A 19,616-nucleotide genomic window follows, 5' to 3' on the forward strand; every position below is an offset into this window, starting at 1 on the left:
GGTGCATATAGTGGCTTGCGAAAGTATTCACCCCCTTGGCATTTTTCCTATTTTGTTGCCTTACAACCTGGAATTAAAATTGATTTTTGGGGGGGTTGTATCATTTGATTTACACAACATTCCTACCACTTTGAAGATGCAAAATATTTTTAAATGTGAAACAAACAATAAATATGACAAACTGAAAACGTGCATAACTATATATCCCCCCCCCCCAAAAAACTGAAAACTTGAGCATGCATAACTATTCACCCCCCCAAAGATAATACTTTGTAGAGCCACCTTTTGCAACAATTACAGCTGCAAGTCTCTTGGGGTATGTCTCTATAAGCTTGGCACATATAGCCACTGGGATTTTTGCCCATTCTTCAAGGCAAAACTGCTCCAGCTTCTTCAAGTTGGATGGGTTCCGCTGGTGAACAGCAATCTTTAAGTCAGACCACAGATTCTCAATTGGATTGAGGTCTGGGCTTTGACTAAGCCATTCCAAGACATTTAAATGTTTCCCCTTAAACCACTCGAGTGTTGATTTAGCAGTGTGCTTAGGGTCATTGTCTTGTTGGAAGGTGAACCTCCATCCCAGTCTCAAATCTCTGGAAGGCTGAAACAGGTTTCCCTCAAGAATTTCCGGTATTTAGTGCCATCCACCATACCTTAAATTCTGACCAGTTTCCCAGTCCCTGCCGATGAAAAATCCCCACAGCATGATGCTGCCACCACCATGCTCCACTGTGGGGATGGTGTTCTCGGGGTGATGAGAGGTGTTGGGTTTGCGTCAGACATAGCATTTTCCTTGATTTTTTAAAATTATTTTTTTATGTCCAAATAAGCTACAATAGTCTCATCTGACCATAGTATCTTCTTCCATATGTTTGGGGAGACTCTCATATGCCTTTTGGAAAACACCAAATGTGTTTGCTTATTTCTTTCTTTAAGCAATGGCTTTTTTCTGGCCACTCTTCAGTAAAGCCCAGCTCTGTGGAGTGTACGGCTTAAAGTGGTCCTATGGACAGATACTCCAATCTCCGCTGTGGAGCTTTGCAGCTCCATCAGGGTTATCTTTGGTCTCTTTGTTGCCTCTCTGATTAATGCCCTCCTTGCCTGGTCTGTGAGTTTTGGTGGGCGGCCCTTTCTTGGCAGGTTTGTTGTGGTGCCATATTCTTTCAATTTTTTTTATAATGGATTTAACGGTGCTTCGTGGGATGTTCAAAGTTTCAGATATTTTTTTATAACCCAACCTTGATCTGTACTTCGCCACAACTTTGTCCCTGACCTGTTTGGAGAGCTCCTTGGCCTTCATGGTGCCCCTTGCTCAGTGGGGTTGCAGACTCTGGGTTCTTTCAGAACAGGTGTATATACACTGAGATCATGTGACAGATCATGTGGCACTTAAATTGCACACAGGTAGACTTTTTTGAAACAAATTATCTTACTCCTGAAGGTAATTGGTTGCACCAGATCTTATTTAGGGGCTTCATAGCAAAGGGGGTGAATACATATGCACGCAGGACTTTTCTGTTTTATTTTATTTATTTTTTATAAGTAATTTTTTTCATTTCACTTCACCAATTTGGACTATTTTGTGTATGTCCATTACATGAAATCCAAATTAAAATCTATTTAAATGACAGGTTGTAATGCAACAAAATAGGAAAAACGCCAAGGGGGATGAATACTTTTGCAAGATACTGTAGTTAATGGAACAGCGGGGAATACTTGGCTTCAGAGGCTGGACAGAATCCAGTATGGATCTTTAAGGATATATACTGGTGCATTTAAATCAACACCTGTAAGTTCATTAGTAGTAGAGGCAGCAGCAGTTAGCTTATTGTGTTAGACCAGGGGTGTCACTCATTCCATGGAGGGCCTAGTGTCGGCGGGATACACATTTTTCCTTTCAATTAAGACCTAGACAACCAGGTGAGGGGCGTTTTTTACTAAATAGTGACCTTAATTCATCAGTCAAGTACAAGGGAGGAGCAGAAACCTGCAGACACTCGGTCCTCCGTGGAATGAGTTTTACAAAAAAATATATATATATTTTTGTATTTCACCTGTATTTAACCAGGTAGGCTAGTTGAGAACAAGTTCTCATTTGCAACTGCGACCTGGCCAAGATAAAGCATAGCAGTGTGAACAGACAACAACACAGAGTTACACATGGAGTAAACAATAAACAAGTTAATAACATAGTAAAAAAAAAGAGAATCTATATACAATGTGTGCAAAAGGCATGAAGAGGTAGGCAATAAATCGAATAATTACAATTTAGCAGATTAACACTGGAGTTGATAAATCATCAGATGATCATGTGCAAGTAGAGATACTGGTGTGCAAAAGAGCAGAAAAGTAAATAAATAAAAACAGTATGGGGGTGAGGTAGGTAAATTGGGTGGGCTATATACCGATGGACTATGTACAGCTGCAGCGATCGGTTAGCTGCTCAGATAGCAGATGTTTAAAGTTGTTGAGGGAGATAAAAGTCTCCAACTTCAGAGATTTTTGCAATTCGTTCCAGTCGCAGGCAGCAGAGAACTGGAAGGAAAGGCGGCCAAATGAGGTTTGGGCTTTAGGGATGATCAGTGAGATACACCTGCTGGAGCGCGTGCTACGGGTGGGTGTAGCCATCGTGACCAGTGAACTGAGATAAGGCGGCACTTTACCTAGCATAGCCTTGTAGATGACCTGGAGCCAGTGGGTCTGACGACGAACATGTAGCGAGGGCCAGCCGACTAGAGCATACAGGTCGCAGTGGTGGGTGGTATAAGGTGCTTTAGTAACAAAACGGATGGCACTGTGATAAACTGCATCCAGTTTGCTGAGTAGAGTATTGGAAGCTATTTTGTAGATGACATCGCCGAAGTCGAGGATCGGTAGGATAGTCAGTTTTACTAGGGTAAGTTTGGCGGCGTGAGTGAAGGAGGCTTTGTTGCGAAATAGAAAGCCGACTTTAGATTTGATTTTGGATTGGAGATGTTTGATATGAGTCTGGAAGGAGAGTTTGTAGTCTAGCCAGACACCTAGGTACTTATAGATGTCCACATATTCTAGGTCGGAACCGTCCAGGGTGGTGATGCTTGTCGGGCGGGCGGGTGCAGGCAGCGAACGGTTGAAAAGCATGCATTTGGTTTTACTAGCGTTTAAGAGCAGTTGTAGGCCACAGAAGGAGTGTTGTATGGCATTGAAGCTCGTTTGGAGGTTAGATAGCACAGTGTCCAAGGAAGGGCCAGAAGTATACAGAACATGTGGGTTACACTGAAAAGCTATGAGGTCGGTCATCTCACTGCTACTGCTCTAGATGGCTGTTGGGAATATACTAGTAGACAAGGCAGGGGTTTTGGATGGACAGTTGAAAAGCTTCCCGATGAGTGGTCTGAGGCAGTTGGAGGTTTAGCCCTTCGGTGGTCCTGTTGTTGGTCAGAAGTGAGTGATATAGGGGAACTTGTTGACAAAAAGACCCAGATAGTGGTCGTACAGGAGCAGGTGTTTACATTCCTCAATTTGATGTGGAGATGTATAGAAGACTAACAGATGATCTCTCAGTATACTCTTAACTTGTTTGCGATAGTAGCTGCCCTCCTGTGGGTGGAGGATGTTCAACTTGTCAGAATTGTAGTATACAATTGCCTGTCTGTATTGATTATTTTATCATCTGGCAAATCTAATAGGAGTGACCTACTATTGGAGGTATTAATGTATCATGAGAATCGAGAAACAGGGTGTAGAAGTGCAATTCTGCTGGGTCCCAGCCCATTCGGGAGTGAACGTGAATGAAATGGTAGACCAGGTAGCCAAAAAGGCTTTAAAACAAGATATAATTTATATTCGTGCTCCATTGTGTAGAGGTGAGGCCAAATGTAAGATTACATCCATTATGATGGATGTGGGACACAGAACCCAAGAGCCGGCATTTATATTCCCTCCAAAAAAAGGTTGTTGGACCGAGAGTCAAGGGTCAGATTAGGAAGGAAGAGGTGGTGTTTGCGCGATTGCATCTAGGACATTGTACATTGAACTTGTCATATTTGGTTGGCAAACATGTGAATAGTTTGTGTTCAGAGTGTATGGTCAATGAAACAGTGAAGTGTGTGTTTATGTATTGTTGGAAATACCGCTATGTGGAAGAAAGGGAAAGATTGATGTATAGAGTTATTGAGGGTGGATGTGATGGGGGAGGTTTAGGTAGAAGTTAGTAGGGCTCTTTTTTATGTTCTTAGTAGTACAGGATTAAATAGGAGGGTTTAGTTTCTCTTAATGTTTGGTTCTTTATTCATTTCGTCTGTAAACTGTGATTGACTACACACTCCAGTACAGTAGGCAGCGGCATGCACCTATTGACGTTTGTTTGCGGACCGCAGTAATATTATGGAAGAAGATTAGCCCTCTTACAATGAAAACAAAATGTAACAGCAGAGATGCGTTCATTGACCGAGTATCGTATGAATGTGGTGTGGCGGGAAAGGCAGTTATCCCTTTAAAGTGCATTCAGAAAGTATTCAGACCACTTGACCTTTTCCACTTTCTTACGTTACAGCCTTATTCTAAACTGGATTAAATAGTTTTTCCCCCATTTCAATCTACACACAATCTATATAATGACAAAGCAAAAACAGGTTTAGAAATTGCTAATGTATTAAAAATGAAATATCTCATTTACATGTGTAAGTATTCAGACCCTTTGCTTAGTACTTTGTTGAAGCCCCTTTAGCAGCGATTACAGCGTTGACTCTTCTTGGGTATGACGCCACAAGCTTGGCACACCTGTATTTGGGGAGTTTCATCCCGTTCTTCTCTGCAGATCCTCTCAAGCTCTGTCAGGTTGGATGGGGAGCATCGCTGCACAGCTATTTTCAGGTCTCTCCAGAGATGTTAGATTGGGTTCAAGTCTGGGCTCTGGCTGGGCCCCTCAAGAACATTCAGAGACTTGTCCCGAAATGCCATTCCTGCTTTGTCTTGGCTGTGTGCTTAGGGTAGTTGTCCTGTTGGAAGGTGAACCTTAACCCCAGTCTGAGGTCCTGAGCGCTCAGGAGCAGGTTTTCATCAAGGATCTCTCTGTACTTTGCTCCGTTCATCTTTCCCTCGATCCTGACTAGTTTCCCAGTCCCTGCCGCTGAAAAACACCCCCACATTATGATGCTGCCACCACCATGCTTCACTATAGAGATGGTGCCAGGTTTCCTCCAGACATAACACTTGGCATCAGACCAGAGTTAAATCTTGGTTTCATCATAACAGTGAAAATCTTGTTTCTCGTGGTCTGAGAGTCCTTTAGGTACCTTTTGGCAAACTCCAAGTGGGCTGTCATGCCTTTTACTGAGGAGTGGCTTCCGTCTGGCCACTTCACCATAAAGGGCTGATTGGTGGAGTGCTGCAGAGATATGTTTCCTTCTGAAAGGTTCTCCCATCTCCACAGAGGAACTCTGGAGCTCTGTCAGAGTGACCATCGGGTTCTTGGTCACCTCCCTGACCAAGGCCCTTCTCCCCCGATTGCTCAGTTTGGCCAGGCGGCCAGCTCTATGAAGAGTCTTGGTGGTTCCAAACTTCTTCCATTCAAGAATGATGGAGGCCACTGTGTTCTTTGGGTCCTTCAATGCTGCAGAAATGTTTTGGTACACTTCCCCAGATCTCTGCCTCGACACACTTCTGTCTCAGAGCTCAACAGACAATTCCTTTGACTCAAAATTCCTTCTTATTTTATTTGTATTATTTAACTAGGCAAGACAGTTAAGAACAAATTCTTATTTACAATGACAAACCCTAAACCTGACGACACTGGGCCAATCGTACGCTGCCTTATGGGACTCCCAAACATGGCCGGTTGTGATACAGACCAGGGTCGAACCAGGGTCGGTAGTGACACCTCTAGCACTGAGATGCAGTGCCTTAGACCGCTGCGCCACTCGGGAGCCCTCATGGCTTGGTTTTTTCACTGACTTGCATTGTCAACTGTGGGATCTTATATAGACAGGTGTGTGCCTTAACAAATCGTGTCCAATTATTTGAATTTACCAAAGGTGGACTCCAATCAAGTTGTAGAAACATCTCAAGGATGATCAATGGAAACAGGATACACCTGAGCTCAATTTCGAGTCTCATAGCAAAGGGTCTGCATACTTATGTAAATAAGGTATTTTTGTTGTTTATTTTTGATACAGTTGCAAAAAAAACTCCCATGTTTGATTGTAGGGAGGAATGCTGTAGGAATGCTTCATTTGGTGATACATTACTGTAGATATTGTTTTTCAATGGGACTGTACCCAGAGATTGCACTGTACCCAGGGATTGCACATACTGTCTAGACAAACCCAGATGGGTTGCAACTTTTTATGTGTAAGAGATTAAGACAGCAGAAAAGAGGAAATACATCTGAGATTAGGATGGAGATTAAGAGGTATGGAATAGGTAGAGTTGAAGTCGGAAGTTTACATACACTTTAGCCAATTACATTTCAACTCAGTTTTTCACAATTCCTGATATTTAATCCTAGTAACAATTCCCTGTCTTAGGTCAGTTAGGATCACAACTTTATTTTAAGAATGTGAAACGTCAGAATAATAGTAGAGAGAATGATTTACTTCAGTTTTAATTTCTTTCATCACATTCCCAGTGGGTCAGAAGTTTACATACTCTCAATTGGCATTTGGTAGCATTGCCTTTAAATTGTTTAACTTGGGTCAAACGTTTCGGGTAGCCTTCCACAAGCTTCCCACAATAAGTTGGGTGAATTGTGGCCCATTCCTCCTGACAGACCTGGTGTAACTGAGTCAGGTTTGTAGGCCTCCTTTCTCGCACACGCTTTTTCAGTTCTGCCCACAATTTTTCTATGGGATTGAGGTCAGGGCTTTGACCCATTTGCAACCAAGCTTTAACTTCCTGACTGATGTCTTGAGATGTTGCTTCAATATATCCACATAATTTTCCTCCCTTATGATGCCATCTATTTTGTGAAGTGCACCATTCCCTCCTGCAGCAAAGCACCCCCACAACATGATGCTGCCACCCCCGTGCTTCACGGTTGGGATGGTGTTCTTCGGCTAACAAGCCTCCTCCTTTTTTCCTCCAAACATAACAATGGGCATTATGGCCAAACAGTTCTATTTTTATTTCATCAGACCAGAGGACATTTCTCCAAAAAGTACAATCTTTGTCCCCATGTTCAGTTGCAAACCATAGTCTGGCTTTTTTATGGCGGTTTTGGAGCAGTGGCTTCTTCCTTGCTGAGCGGCCTTTCAGGTTATGTCGATATAGGACTCGTTTTACTGTGGGTACAGATACTTGTGTACCTGTTTCCTCCAGCATCTTCACAAGGTCCTTTGCTGTTGTTCTGGGATTGATTTGCACTTTTCGCACTGAAGTACGTTCATCTCTAGGAGACAGAACTCCTTCATGAGCGGTATGACAGCTGTGTGGTTCCATGGTGTTTATACTTGCGTGCTATTGTTTGTACAGATGAGCGCCGTACCTTCAGGCGTTTGGAGATTCCTCCCAAGGTTTAACCAGGCTTGTGGAGGTCTACAATTATTTTTCTGAGGTCTTGGTGGATTTCTTTTGATTTTCCCATGATGTCAAACAAAGAGGCACTGAGTTTGAAGGTAGGCCTTGAAAAACATCCACAGGTACACCTTCAATTGACTCAAATTATGTCAATTAGCCTATCAGAAGCTTATAAAGTCATGACATAAATTTCTGGAATTTTCCAAGCTCTTTAAAGGCACAGTCATCTTAGTGTATGTAAACTTCTGACCCACTGGAATTGTGATACAATGAATTATAAGTGAAATAATCTGTCTGTAAACAATTGTTGGAAAAATGACTTGTGTCATGCACAAAGTAGATGTCCTAACCGATTTGCCAAAACTATAGTTTGTTAACAAGAAATATGTGGAGTGGTAGTAAAACTCCAACCTTCGTGTATGTAAACTTCTGGGAATGTGATGAAAGAAATAAAATCTGAAATAAATCATTCTACTATTATTGTGACATTTCACATTCTTAAAATAAAGTGGTGATCCTAACTGATCTAAGAGGGAATTTCTACTAGGATTAAGTGTCAGGAATTGTGAAAAACTGAGTTTAAATGTATTTGGCTAAGGTATATGTAAACTTCCGACATCAACTGTAGGTCCTGGATGGCAGGAAGCTTGGCCCCAGTGATGTACTGGGCCTTACGCACTACCCCCTGAAGCGCCTTACGGTCAGATGCTGAGCAGTTACCATATTATTAAACCGATAGTCTTACAAACCTCGGGGATTGTTCAAAGCTATTGATTATTAGTTATTATCATTGGGATTGAAAATCCTCGTGACACCACCCCCAGGTGGTAAGAGTAGGCAACAACACATCTGCTACACTGATCCTCAACACTGGGGCTTATCAGGGGTGTGTGCTTAGTCCCCTCCTGTACTACCTGTTCACCCACGACTGCGTGGCCAAATGTGACTCCAACACCATCATTACGTTTGCTGATGACACAACAGTGGTAGGCCTGATCACCGACAACAATGAGACAGCCTATAGGGAGGAGGTCAGAGACCTGGCAGTGTGGTGCCAGGACAACAATGTGAGCAGGACTACAGGAAAAGGAGGGCCAAACAGGCCCCCATTAACATCAATGGGTTGAGAGTTTCAAGTTCCTTGGTGTCCACATCACCAACTAACTATCATGGTCCAAACACACCAAGACAGTCGTGAGGAGGGCACAACAACACCTCTTCCCCCTTAGGAGACTGAAAAGATTCCGCATGGGTCCCCAGATCCTCAAAAAGCTCTACAGCTACACCATTGAGAGCATCCTAACCGGTTGCATCAAAGACCGGTATGCAAAAGGTTAGTACAGTTTATTCAGAGAACGTTCTGAAGTCCATTATACAAAGACATCCATTTTATAGCTGCGCACATACTTCCACACAAACAGTAGGTATCCTACGCACATACATACACACAAACAGTAGGTGAGTTTTATCCTTCTCCATAGTTCTCACCACTGTGTATCACTACCCAGCTGACAGTTCCATTCCCCCGAGATTAGGGGAACCTTGAGAAGTACTCCCTATGCTCTCATAAGTTTCTCAGCGGCCTAGCCAGGTCTGTTCAAACACAGTTTAATTGTTCTCGGTTTTTTTCTTCGGCACACACATACAAGTTCAAATCCTAAACTACGCCTTGCTCAGACAGCCTGTGTTTTTCCACTATACAGATACATTGTTTAATCTAATTCTGACTAAAATTACACACATCATCAGATTATAATTTTATGATTCTAATCAATTCAATTTCATACAATTATAAGGTTTCAGAGTGGAATTATTTTATCATTATCTTTCAACATATAAATTATTTTATCAGGTGGCCCGTCAGGAAGTCCAGAATCCAGTTGCAGAGGGAGGTGTTTAGTCCCAGGGTCCTTAGCTTAGTGATGAGCTTTGTGGGAACAGCATTCTCCCATCGGTGTTCCTTTTGTCCAGGTGGGAAAGGCCAGTGTGGAGTGCGATTGAGATTGCGTCATCTGTGGATCTGTTGGGGCGGTATGCAAATTGGAGTGGGTCTAGGTTATCCGGAAGGATGCTGTTGATGTGAGCCATCAAAAGCACTTCATGGCTACCGACGTGAGTGGTACGGGGCGGTAATCATTTAGTCAGGTTACCTTTGCTTCCTTGGGCATAAGGACTATGGTGGTCTGCTTGAAACAAGGAAGAGGTTGAAAATGTCAGTGAAGACACTTGCCAGTTGGTCCGGGCATGCTTTGAGTACACGCCCTGGTAATCCATCTGGCCCCGCTGTTATGTGAATGTTGACCTGTTTAAAGGTCTTGCTCACATTGGCTACCGAGAGCATTTTCACACAGTTGTCCAGATCAGCTGGTGCTTATGTGTTGCTTGCCTCGAAGCGAGCATAAAAGGCAGGCTGCATATGGTGATCTGTAGAAGCTGAGCTGGGGCCTGGTGAGACTGGAAGCTTAGCTGGGGCCTGGTAGGGCTGAGCTGCGGTCAGGTAGGGCTGGGCCGGGTACTGGTAGAGCTGGGGCCTGGGCTCGAGCCTGGTATGGATGGGCCGGAGGCTGGTAGGGCTGAGCTGGGGCCTGGTATGGCTGGGCCAGGGGCTGGTAGGGCTGAGCTGGGGCCTGGTATGGCTGGGTGGGAGGCTGGTAGGGCTGAGCTGGGGCCTGGTATGGCTGGGCCAGGGGCTGGTAGGGCTGAGCTGGGGCCTGGGCTGGAGCCTGGTGATGGTAACTGGCCGCCTGGAGAGTGTAGGCGTCCTGGGGGTGGGGTTGGCCACTGTTGTAGGAGCTGGGTTGACCAACTGGTTGGCCCAGGTTGGAGCCTGGATAGCCTGAGTGAAACCATCAATCAACCAAGTTTTGAGATGCAAGAGCAAGCTTCATGTATCTGTAACCTTATTTGGAGCATAAAGCTAGAAATCAACTTGAAGGTCCAATGCAGCCATTTTATCTCAATATCAAATCTGGGTAACAGTTAACAACCTTACTGTGATTATTTTCTATTAAAATGATGAAAAAGAAACAAAAATATATTCTTAGCAAATAGCAATTTCTCAAGCAAGAATTTTGCTAGCACTGTCTGAGAGTGGTGTGATTGAGGGGAAAATGGAAAATGACCTGTTATTGGCGGAGAGCTTTGTAACTCTCTTTCTAATTGGTCTGTTAACTGGTCCTGTATGGCTCAGTTGGTAGAGCATGGTGCTCGCACGATCAGGGTAGTGGGTTCAATTCCTGGAGTCTTCCATACATAAAATGTATGTATGCAAGTTGCTTTGATAAAACCGTCTGCTAACTGACGTATAAAATATATAACATATTTAATACCAGGTGATGTCACCAGTCAGGCCAAAACTCCCTCCCACCAAAACAGGCTGAAATTTCAGCCAATCTTTTCTAACATCTTTTCTACACTAAAAGAGCATTAGCCACAGTTTACCAGTATTATTCCAACCTCATAGTGTGGAAATATATATAAAACAACTGTTTTTGACTGCACTGGGCCTTTAAAAGAAGATGCCGCAGGCCATTTGAAAATGTGATTTATTCTACATAATTTGAAGTCCACAAGTATGTAACCTTTGTACATTTCTCATGAAAAAACCCCATTGAACTTTGTGTTTGCAGAAGGCTAATATATCTACTAGAGTTTGAGGATAATAATAATAATAATGATAATAATTATAATAGAGCAACACACACGTGCCTGAGTCTATCATGTGCTAACTGGTTGTGTAACGTTCTCTAACAAAATGATAACACTCCACCCTTAAAACACAAAGAGTAGGGCTGCGTCCCAAAAGCCACCCTATTTCTTAAATAGTGCATTACTTTTGACCAGAGTCTTATGGGCCCTGGTCAAAGGTAGTGCCACTATATAGGAGGTAAGGTACCATTTGGAACACAGTGTATCTAGAAGAAGAAGAGTCAGCCAGCCTGTCTGTCTATCGATAGAGATAATCAGCTTGTATGTTGGCAAAGATCTCGGCCTCCCACTTGTCAAGCAGTTCCCCTTTGTTGTGGGTTTCTGTAGAAAACAAAAAGATAGTCAAACACTGACACCAAACTTGGTTTTCTTTAGGCGTATTTAGTGAGGAAACTGAGACACTTTTTACTCTCTATTCTATAGGCATTTTGACTCTTCTATCAAAATGCCCGATAATGCTTGTAGGAGCTGTCATGGCGACGTTGGTTAGCTAAGCTTATGTGCAGAAACACGTCATGGAGTCTAATGGTCGTCTTGCGTCGAACTGTGCATGTGCAGGCCGTCAAATCAAAGGCACTCTTTCGATATAAAGTATTTTTGACAAAGGGAAACATGTTAGTGTGTCGCTTTCACAAGGTTGGAGTAATAACATGTTCAACTACTGAAGACGTTGGCTCCAATCTAAGTTGTGCCTTTAGATTGAGAAAATGAACAACTAAGGAATCCTTTTTCACTTCTCTCATTGGCTTCTCAAATCGCAAACCCTGGCCTGGTCTGCTTTGTCTGTTTCACAAGCATTCTCAGAAGTCTCATGATGTTGCTACTCTGGATTTAGAAACTCGGTGCTAGTATAGTTTTCTAAAAACTGACACGATCGGCCTCAACAAGTAAACATTAGCCCTGTTAAGAAATGCATCATAGACCAGCGCTCTTACATAAGACATGTTGAAATATTAGAGCAACTCCAACTAAAGTGTGGTCCAGCCAACCCCGTTGGCTGCAACGTGCAAACCTCCAAAATGACCTGCACAATAACAAAGGTAATGCGTGCGTCTCTTTCAGGTGCTCACAAGCTAATTTCACAGCAAACTCGTTACATTGTACAATAAAAAAGTATCTCATCGTTGTAACAATACCGATGTTTCCATTAACTTCTCCAGTGATTTTGTTGACATTTAGAACGTTTACATAGGAAATACATTTGACAATTGCCTGCTACGATGTGTTTCCATCTAACACTTGCCTGGACATAATGACGTCACAATAAAACAATTAAAATAAACTACAGAGTCGAATAAAAACGAAGTGGTTGAAGTGTTTCCATTTCCCTTTTAGGCAAATTGTGCATCAATAAATTGGCGACAGCCTGCTTGCCCTCCCTCCTGCAGTGCCTTCAGAAAATATTCACGCCCCTGGACTTTTTCAAAACTTTGTTGTGGTACAGCCTGAATATAAAATCGATTAAATTGAGATTTTGTGTTTGGCTAACTCTTGGCAAATTCTTCTGTAAACCAACCCTATCTTGTCACAACTCAACTGATTGGCTCACACGCATTACGAAAGAAAGAAATTCCACCAATTAACTTTTAACAAGGCACACCTGTTAATTTAAATGCATTCCAGGTGACTACCTCATGAAGCTGGTTGAGAGAATGCCAATTATAAAATATACTTATTTACATAAGTATTCAGACCCTTTAACTCAGTACTTTTTTTTTGTTTTTGTTCAAGTATTCGTATTTATTAAAAGTATTATGAATACTTACCACGCGGCAACTTGGTCTTCTCCTTCTCCCGACGATGTTCGTTACAGTAGAAAATAGTACAAATAAAGAAAAACCCTTGAATAAGTAGGTGTGCCCAAACTTTTGACTGGTACTGTACATACAGCGCACTCAAAGTATTCAGACCCCTTGACTTTTGAACACTCCACTCCAAAACCCCTTGATAATCTGCTGATTTCATGTTGCCTTGCACATGTTCAAGGCCCCCAGTACCAGAGGCATCAAAGCAACCACACAACATTATTGAAAGTCTCCCATGTTTGATTGTAGGGAGGAATGCTGTAGGAATGCTTCATTTGGTGAAACATTACTGTAGATATTGTTTTTCAATGGGACAAGTAAAACAAATAACTGGATTTTTTGATGTTGAAAAGTGAAAGGGTGACAACTGTACCCAGGGATTGCACATACTGTCTAGACAAACCCAGAGGGGTTGCAACTTTTTATGTGTAAGAGGTTGAGACAGCAGAAAAGAGGAAATACATCTGAGATTAGGATGGAGATTAAGAGGTATGGAATAGGTATATAAGGAAGCAGAGCTGAGGGAAATAGAGCATCTGAGGCAAGGAGAAGCAAGAATAGAGGAAAAAGACGTTGACATTTACATACCTCAAGGTAAAACCCGAATATTTGATTCTCTAATGAGAAAATGCACCTCTTTCTCGTTTGTCTCTGAGTGTGCCGGAGTCTGGTTGGGTGCCCCCACAGATCAGAACTCCCAGTTTCCTTTATAAAATATATATAATAACTTTGCTCTTTTCCCTACAGCTGAAGAGAAGTGAAGATCCCATGATGAAGGTCCTACCCATTCTGGCCATGATGCTACTCGGGACGTCTGCCATGGTGTTCAATGCCCTAAACTCCACCGGTACAGTAGCCTTCCCTCATCATCTCAACACCACAGTGACTGATGTAGATTCTCTCAATAGAAGATGTATTTTCAGGGCCGGTTACCCTGACCCAGAATAAGCCTAATCCTGGACTGAAAAGCATGCTCAAATTAGAATAGCCATGTAAAGTTCTGTGTCTGCCCACATAAGAAAATATATGCTATAGTATACATGTAAATACTATGGTATTCACTGTAGCGTGAATACTATAGGGGTCTAAGACAGACCCCAACGCTTCTGCTCTTTTCTATAACCTGTAGGGAACACAATATTTGGTATATAATTGGCATGTAGGTTTCTCACTTATGGGTGGAAATATTGCATGATGGGTGAGGGGAATGGGCAGGTTATATGCAAATAAGATAGTATTTACTATAGTTTAAAAAAGTGTAGTGTTTTGCGGAATATACTGTACTATTTACAACAGTGTTTTTTTGTGTGGATAATACTGTAGTATTTACTATAGTATTCTACAGTATACTACAGTATTCTATAGTAAGTAATACACATGCTCGAGGGATACAACAGTGTGAAGTGTAGTGTTCCACAGTTCACTACAGTTTACTATGGAATTCTATAGTAAGTATTACACATGCTCGAGGGATACAACAGTGTGTAGTATAGTATTCCACAGTATTCTACAGTTTACTATGGAATTCTATAGTAAGTACTGTAATATTCTATAGTAAACTGTAGTTTTTTTCCCATGTGGTTGGGAAACCAGCCCTGTGAGTATATGGACGGAGCTTCTCTCTCATATCCGTCCTTTTAATCTCTCCCTTGTTCTCCCCTTGTTCTTTTAGAACCTAAACGGGTCTCTGGGAAGGTCAAGGACTTTCTTCATTGTCCTGGCCATTCTACCTGGTATAAACTGGGGGACAAATGTGTTAAGCACTTCAAGGAAGAATTGGACTTTCAATCTGCTGAGGTAAATTCAGACTTCTCTAAGGTTTAGCCTACAGACCCATGTTCTCTCAGTGAATTAACCTTTATTTAGACAAGAGAGTCCCATTGAGACCAATGTCTCTTTTCGTTAAAGGTAGACATACCGTAGTGTACCTCTGTATCTCTACATGATACGCAAAATTACCACCATAACTAACTCTCAAAGCAGCATGCTGTACTCTAGTTCAGGGTATCCACTCTACTGTCTTAACACGTTATCAGTGTTGTGCATTAGTGTCTAACGCTAACTCTAAATGTATTTTGATGATGACAACTCTTTCTCCTTCATTTTCTCATTCATTCATTCTCACCCACACAGGATTTCTGCCACTCTCAAAAGGGCAAAGCTCATCTGATATCAATCCACTCTGCCCTGGAGAACGAAAACGTGGATGTTTTTGCTCAGAGGTTCAGCAGAAATTCCCCTCGCATCTGGCTTGGCGGTTTTACAGTATCCAACCCTCTTCAGGTGGCGGTTTTAGACTAAATAGGGGCAGTTTCCCGGACACAGATTGACCTGGACTAAAATGATTATTGATGGAGTTTCTTTATTGAGTCTGCTTTTTAGTCCAGGACTAGGCTTAATCGGTATCCAGGAAACCACCCCATAGTGTTCACCATTCAACTTGATCATCATTATAAAAACCAGGTGGACAACAGTGTTCATGCCCACCAACTCCTTCTGTCGTTATGCTTAATCTCTGTCTGTCTGTCTGTCGGTCTGTCTCTCTCTCTCTCGGTCGGTCTGTCTCTCTCTGTATCGCTCTCTCTTTCATAGCCTCACCGCTACCTCTGGACTGATGGGTCCCCCATGAACTACTATTCCTGGCTTCAGAACCCCAGGCAGCCATCCGGTGATGGACAGTGCATGGAAATGAACTGGCAAGGTAAGCAAGAGAAGGCAGGGATAATGGGAGGGGAGGGAGGCGGATAGTGAGGGAGTATTTTTTTTATTTACCTATGCAAGTCAGTTAATAACAAATTCTTATTTACAATGACAGCCTACCCCAACCAAACCCTAACCTGGACAAAGCTGGGCCAATTGTTCGCCGACCTATGGGACTCCCAATCACAGCCGGTTGTGATACAGCCTGGAATCGGACCAGTGCCTGTAGTGACGCCTCTAGCACTGAGATGCAGTACCTTAGACCGCTGCGCCACTCGGGAGTAGGGGGCAAGGGAAAGAGGGGACATGACAGAGCGACTTACAAGAGCATTTAGGGTTAATTGCCTTAATCAAGGGCACATCGACAGGTTTCTCAACTAGTCAGCTCTGGGATTTGAACCAACGCTCCTAACCGCTAAGCTACCAGCTGCACCAAATCCAGTATGCTGATGTATTCAGAATTCCACTATTGTGGAAAAGGGAGTGGGAGGTTTGAGATTTGAAGTATGACAAATATCATAGTTTTAAGTTATATAGATCAGTGGCCATGTGGTTAGAGTGACTGTCTTGAGCTTGGATGGTTGGGGGTTCGATCCCAGGTCAAGTCATTCCAAAAAGGGGACAGAGTCCTCATTGCTTGGCACTCAGCATTAAAATGAAGTTTTGAGGGTAAGGCCCTGTGAGAGACTAGTGTCAAGGGGGTGTACTTGTATTAAATGATACATCAAAAGCCTCATGGTACAGAAACAGTAGATAGGCTCATGCCGTTCTAGCTTGGACAAGGCTACTTAGCTACTTATGTAGCTCAATACTCTCTAAAAGGGATTTAATAACGGATAAAACTAACTTTTTTCATTTTATCTCTCCATCTCTATGCATCTCAGGAAAAGGGGATTGGAATGATAAGCCGTGCAGCCAAACCAATTACTTTCTGTGTGCCTTCATACCTGGTGAAAGAGAGGAAATGAAAGGAGGAGAAGAAGAAGAGGGGACGGTGGAGAAAGGGAGTGGGAGGTTTATCATTTAAAGTAGATGACAGATGAGCAGTATAGCAGTATATACAACCTGTCAGATACGCTTTGCATTACAGCTTTCTCAGACATCACGACACCAGGACCCTGTAAAATGTTAGAGAAAACCCACTGCTCAAAGACTAAGCGTTTGTCAGCTAAAAGTTCTCACCATCACAGTCAGTTTCAGTCCGCCCAAAGTAAGATTTAATGAAACAACTGATTGTATTAGAAACCTCTAAACACATTGCATTTGAGAATTCTATCTAGGCCTATTGTCAGAACACAGTAACCTAATCTATTTTCAGGGGGAATGGTGTTGATAAAATACTGCTTCACTTGTTTGTACTATGAAACACTGTGCATTGCTTGACTAGCAAATAAAAAAGGAATACAAAAATATCTTCATTAATCAGTAATCATTGCATGACTTTCTTTTGTTGACCTGGCCTTATTTAGCAACCAGATGGGGACAAGGAGTCAATACATAACAATACAGCCTCATCTTATTTATAGATGGATAACCCACTGGGTTGACTTGACAGATTTAGAATTTAACCTACTACCTTTTCCATTCGGTGCCCTGTTTGAATAGTGTTTCCAAAACAGAGAGCATGCATGATATTTACTTTGCATGTGTTTTTACGCATGCTATTGATCAGAGAGAGAGAGATTGATCTAAACATCAGCGCCACAAGTAACTTCCACAAAGCTGTGAACGAGCTGAGACAAGGCAAGGACCTTCTATGCTATCAAAAGGAACATCAAATTCGACATACCTATTAGGATCTGGCAAAAAATACTTGAATCAGTTATAGAACCCATTTCCCTTTATGGTTGTGAGGTCTGTGGTCCGCTCACCAACCAAGAATGCACAAAATGAGACAAACACCAAATTGAGACTCTGCATGCAGAATTCTGCAAAAATATCTTCTGTGTACAACGTAAAACACCAAATAATGCATGCAGAGCCGATACCCGCTAATTATCAAAATCCAGAAAAGAGGGGTTAAATTCTACAACCACCTAAACGGAAGCAATTCCCAAACCTTCCATAACAATCCCATCACCCACAGAGAGATGAACCTGGAGAAGAGTCCCCTAAGCAAGCTGGTCCTGGGGCTCTGTTCACAAACACAAACAGACCCCACAGAGCCCTAGGACAGCAACACAATTAGACCCAACCAAATAATGAGAAAACAGAAAAGCATTACTTGACACATTGGAAAGAATTATTTAAAAAACAGAGCAAACTAGAATGCAAATTGGCCCTGAACAGAGAGTACACAGTGGCAGGATACCTGACCACTGTGACTGACCTAAACTTAAGGAAAGTTTTGACTATGCCTTGCTATTGAGAAGGGCCACCATAGGCAGACCTGGCTCTCAAGAGAAGACAGGCTAGGTGCAACACTGCCCACAAAACCTCCTGACAAATGTACAGTATGACAATATTAGAGACACATATTTCCCTCAGATTACACAAATCCACAAAGAATTAAAAAACAAACCCCATTTTGGGTGAAATATCACTGTGCCATCACAGCAGCAAGACTGTGACCTATTGCCACAGGAAAAGGGCAACCAGTGAAGAACAAACACCATTGTAAATTCAACCCATATTTGTGTTTATTTATTTTCCCAATTGTACTTTCACTATTTGCACATAGTTACAACACTGTATATTTACATAATATGACATTTGAAATGTCTTTATTCTTTTGGAACTTCTGTGAGTGTAATGTTTACTGTAAATTTCTATTGTGTATTTCACTTTTGTTTATTCTCTACTTTACTTGCTTTGGCAATGTTAACATATGTTTCTCATGCCAATAAAGTCCTTGAATTGAATTGAGATCAATCGCTCTCTACACAACTGTTGCTCTAATCGGAGACGCTGCTGCAGCCATATTGTGCAGACATTTTGTAAAAATAAAAATAAATATTTTTAATGACTATATGCTAATGTCCATTTAGCCTACTAAATATTTTTACAACTAACTTTGAGGCTTATTTTTAATCAATAGTTTAATAAATTGTAATGGTCTAATTTGTTAACCATTTAATTAGTGGTTGTGTGACAAGTTAAAGGAAATACTCATAGCCTGTTATACATTAAAAAGTATTACTAAGTTCATAGTATGTGAGGATCTTAAAACATCTAAGGTTAAAAAGATCATGCATTCAGTATTAGTTGATAGAGATTGATAACATTCATATAATTGTGTTAAAATCCGTCAAGCGTACAAAGGGTACGAATTGTGAGAGGAATGTGTAAACGTTATGTTGATTACATTTATTTTGTCGTGGGTAAAAGTGTTAATCTGTGATCTACTAAATGCTCTTAATCTATGAGCCTGAGATCGATTGCTCTGGTCTCCACTCAAGTTCCCGGGGAAATCGCGGTCTTTTCTCATTGCACTAAAGTTCTCATTGAGGAAACAAAACCGTATCACTCTCGTGATCATTTCTCCCCTTTTTCAGGTACGTTATTGATGATAAAAAAAGAGTAATTTAAATGTAATAACTCGCTAACATGTCAAGAGTGTTTAAGGTGTGTCTTAATAACATCTTGAGGAAGTTAGTTAAGTTTGCAGAGAGTAATATGAGCCCTGCTCGGTTGCAGCGAAGAATAGCTTCGTACTGAGAGTAGCTGCCATTTTATGTCGATTGTGAATGAACATGTGCGTTGATAATAAGATATTTTGCGGTGTTATTTGTATAATGGTTTTTCAAACACTTTATTGCCTGTTGATAAATGGAGTTATGGTTTACTGAGTTAAAGCTTTGTGCTTGACAGTTATATTGAAATTGGTATCTGTTTCAGTGAATTACAGTGTATACTGTTGTGACTTGAATAAGCCTTGTACCCTACAAAACTATCTATTTCCTGTAGATC

General features: G+C 41.8%; 1 protein-coding gene across 1 annotated transcript; it reads left to right on the forward strand.

The window, feature by feature from the left end:
* The first annotated feature begins 13,547 nt into the window (after positions 1 to 13,547).
* On the forward strand, positions 13,548 to 17,136 carry LOC120034678 (C-type lectin mannose-binding isoform-like). The gene is made up of 6 exons (XM_038981282.1): positions 13,548 to 13,601; positions 13,755 to 13,854; positions 14,680 to 14,804; positions 15,141 to 15,290; positions 15,600 to 15,708; positions 16,592 to 17,136. Exons 2-6 carry the CDS (start codon positions 13,776 to 13,778, stop codon positions 16,732 to 16,734), a joined length of 606 nt encoding a protein of 201 aa, XP_038837210.1. The 5' UTR covers positions 13,548 to 13,601; positions 13,755 to 13,775; the 3' UTR covers positions 16,735 to 17,136.
* Positions 17,137 to 19,616: the final 2,480 nt, after the last annotated feature.

The sequence above is a fragment of the Salvelinus namaycush genome, chromosome 42 (genome assembly GCF_016432855.1).
Source record: "Salvelinus namaycush isolate Seneca chromosome 42, SaNama_1.0, whole genome shotgun sequence".
NCBI lineage: Eukaryota > Metazoa > Chordata > Actinopteri > Salmoniformes > Salmonidae > Salvelinus > Salvelinus namaycush.

Excerpts from the sequence above, each read along its gene's own strand:
- LOC120034678 (XM_038981282.1), top strand. The coding sequence starts at position 13,776 with ATGATGAAGGTCCTACCCATTCTGGCCATGATGCTACTCGGGACGTCT. Across the intron at positions 14,805-15,140 it reads TGGACTTTCAATCTGCTGAG|GATTTCTGCCACTCTCAAAA; the intron begins GTAAATTCAGAC and ends TCACCCACACAG. Across the intron at positions 15,291-15,599 it reads CAGTATCCAACCCTCTTCAG|CCTCACCGCTACCTCTGGAC; the intron begins GTGGCGGTTTTA and ends TCTCTTTCATAG.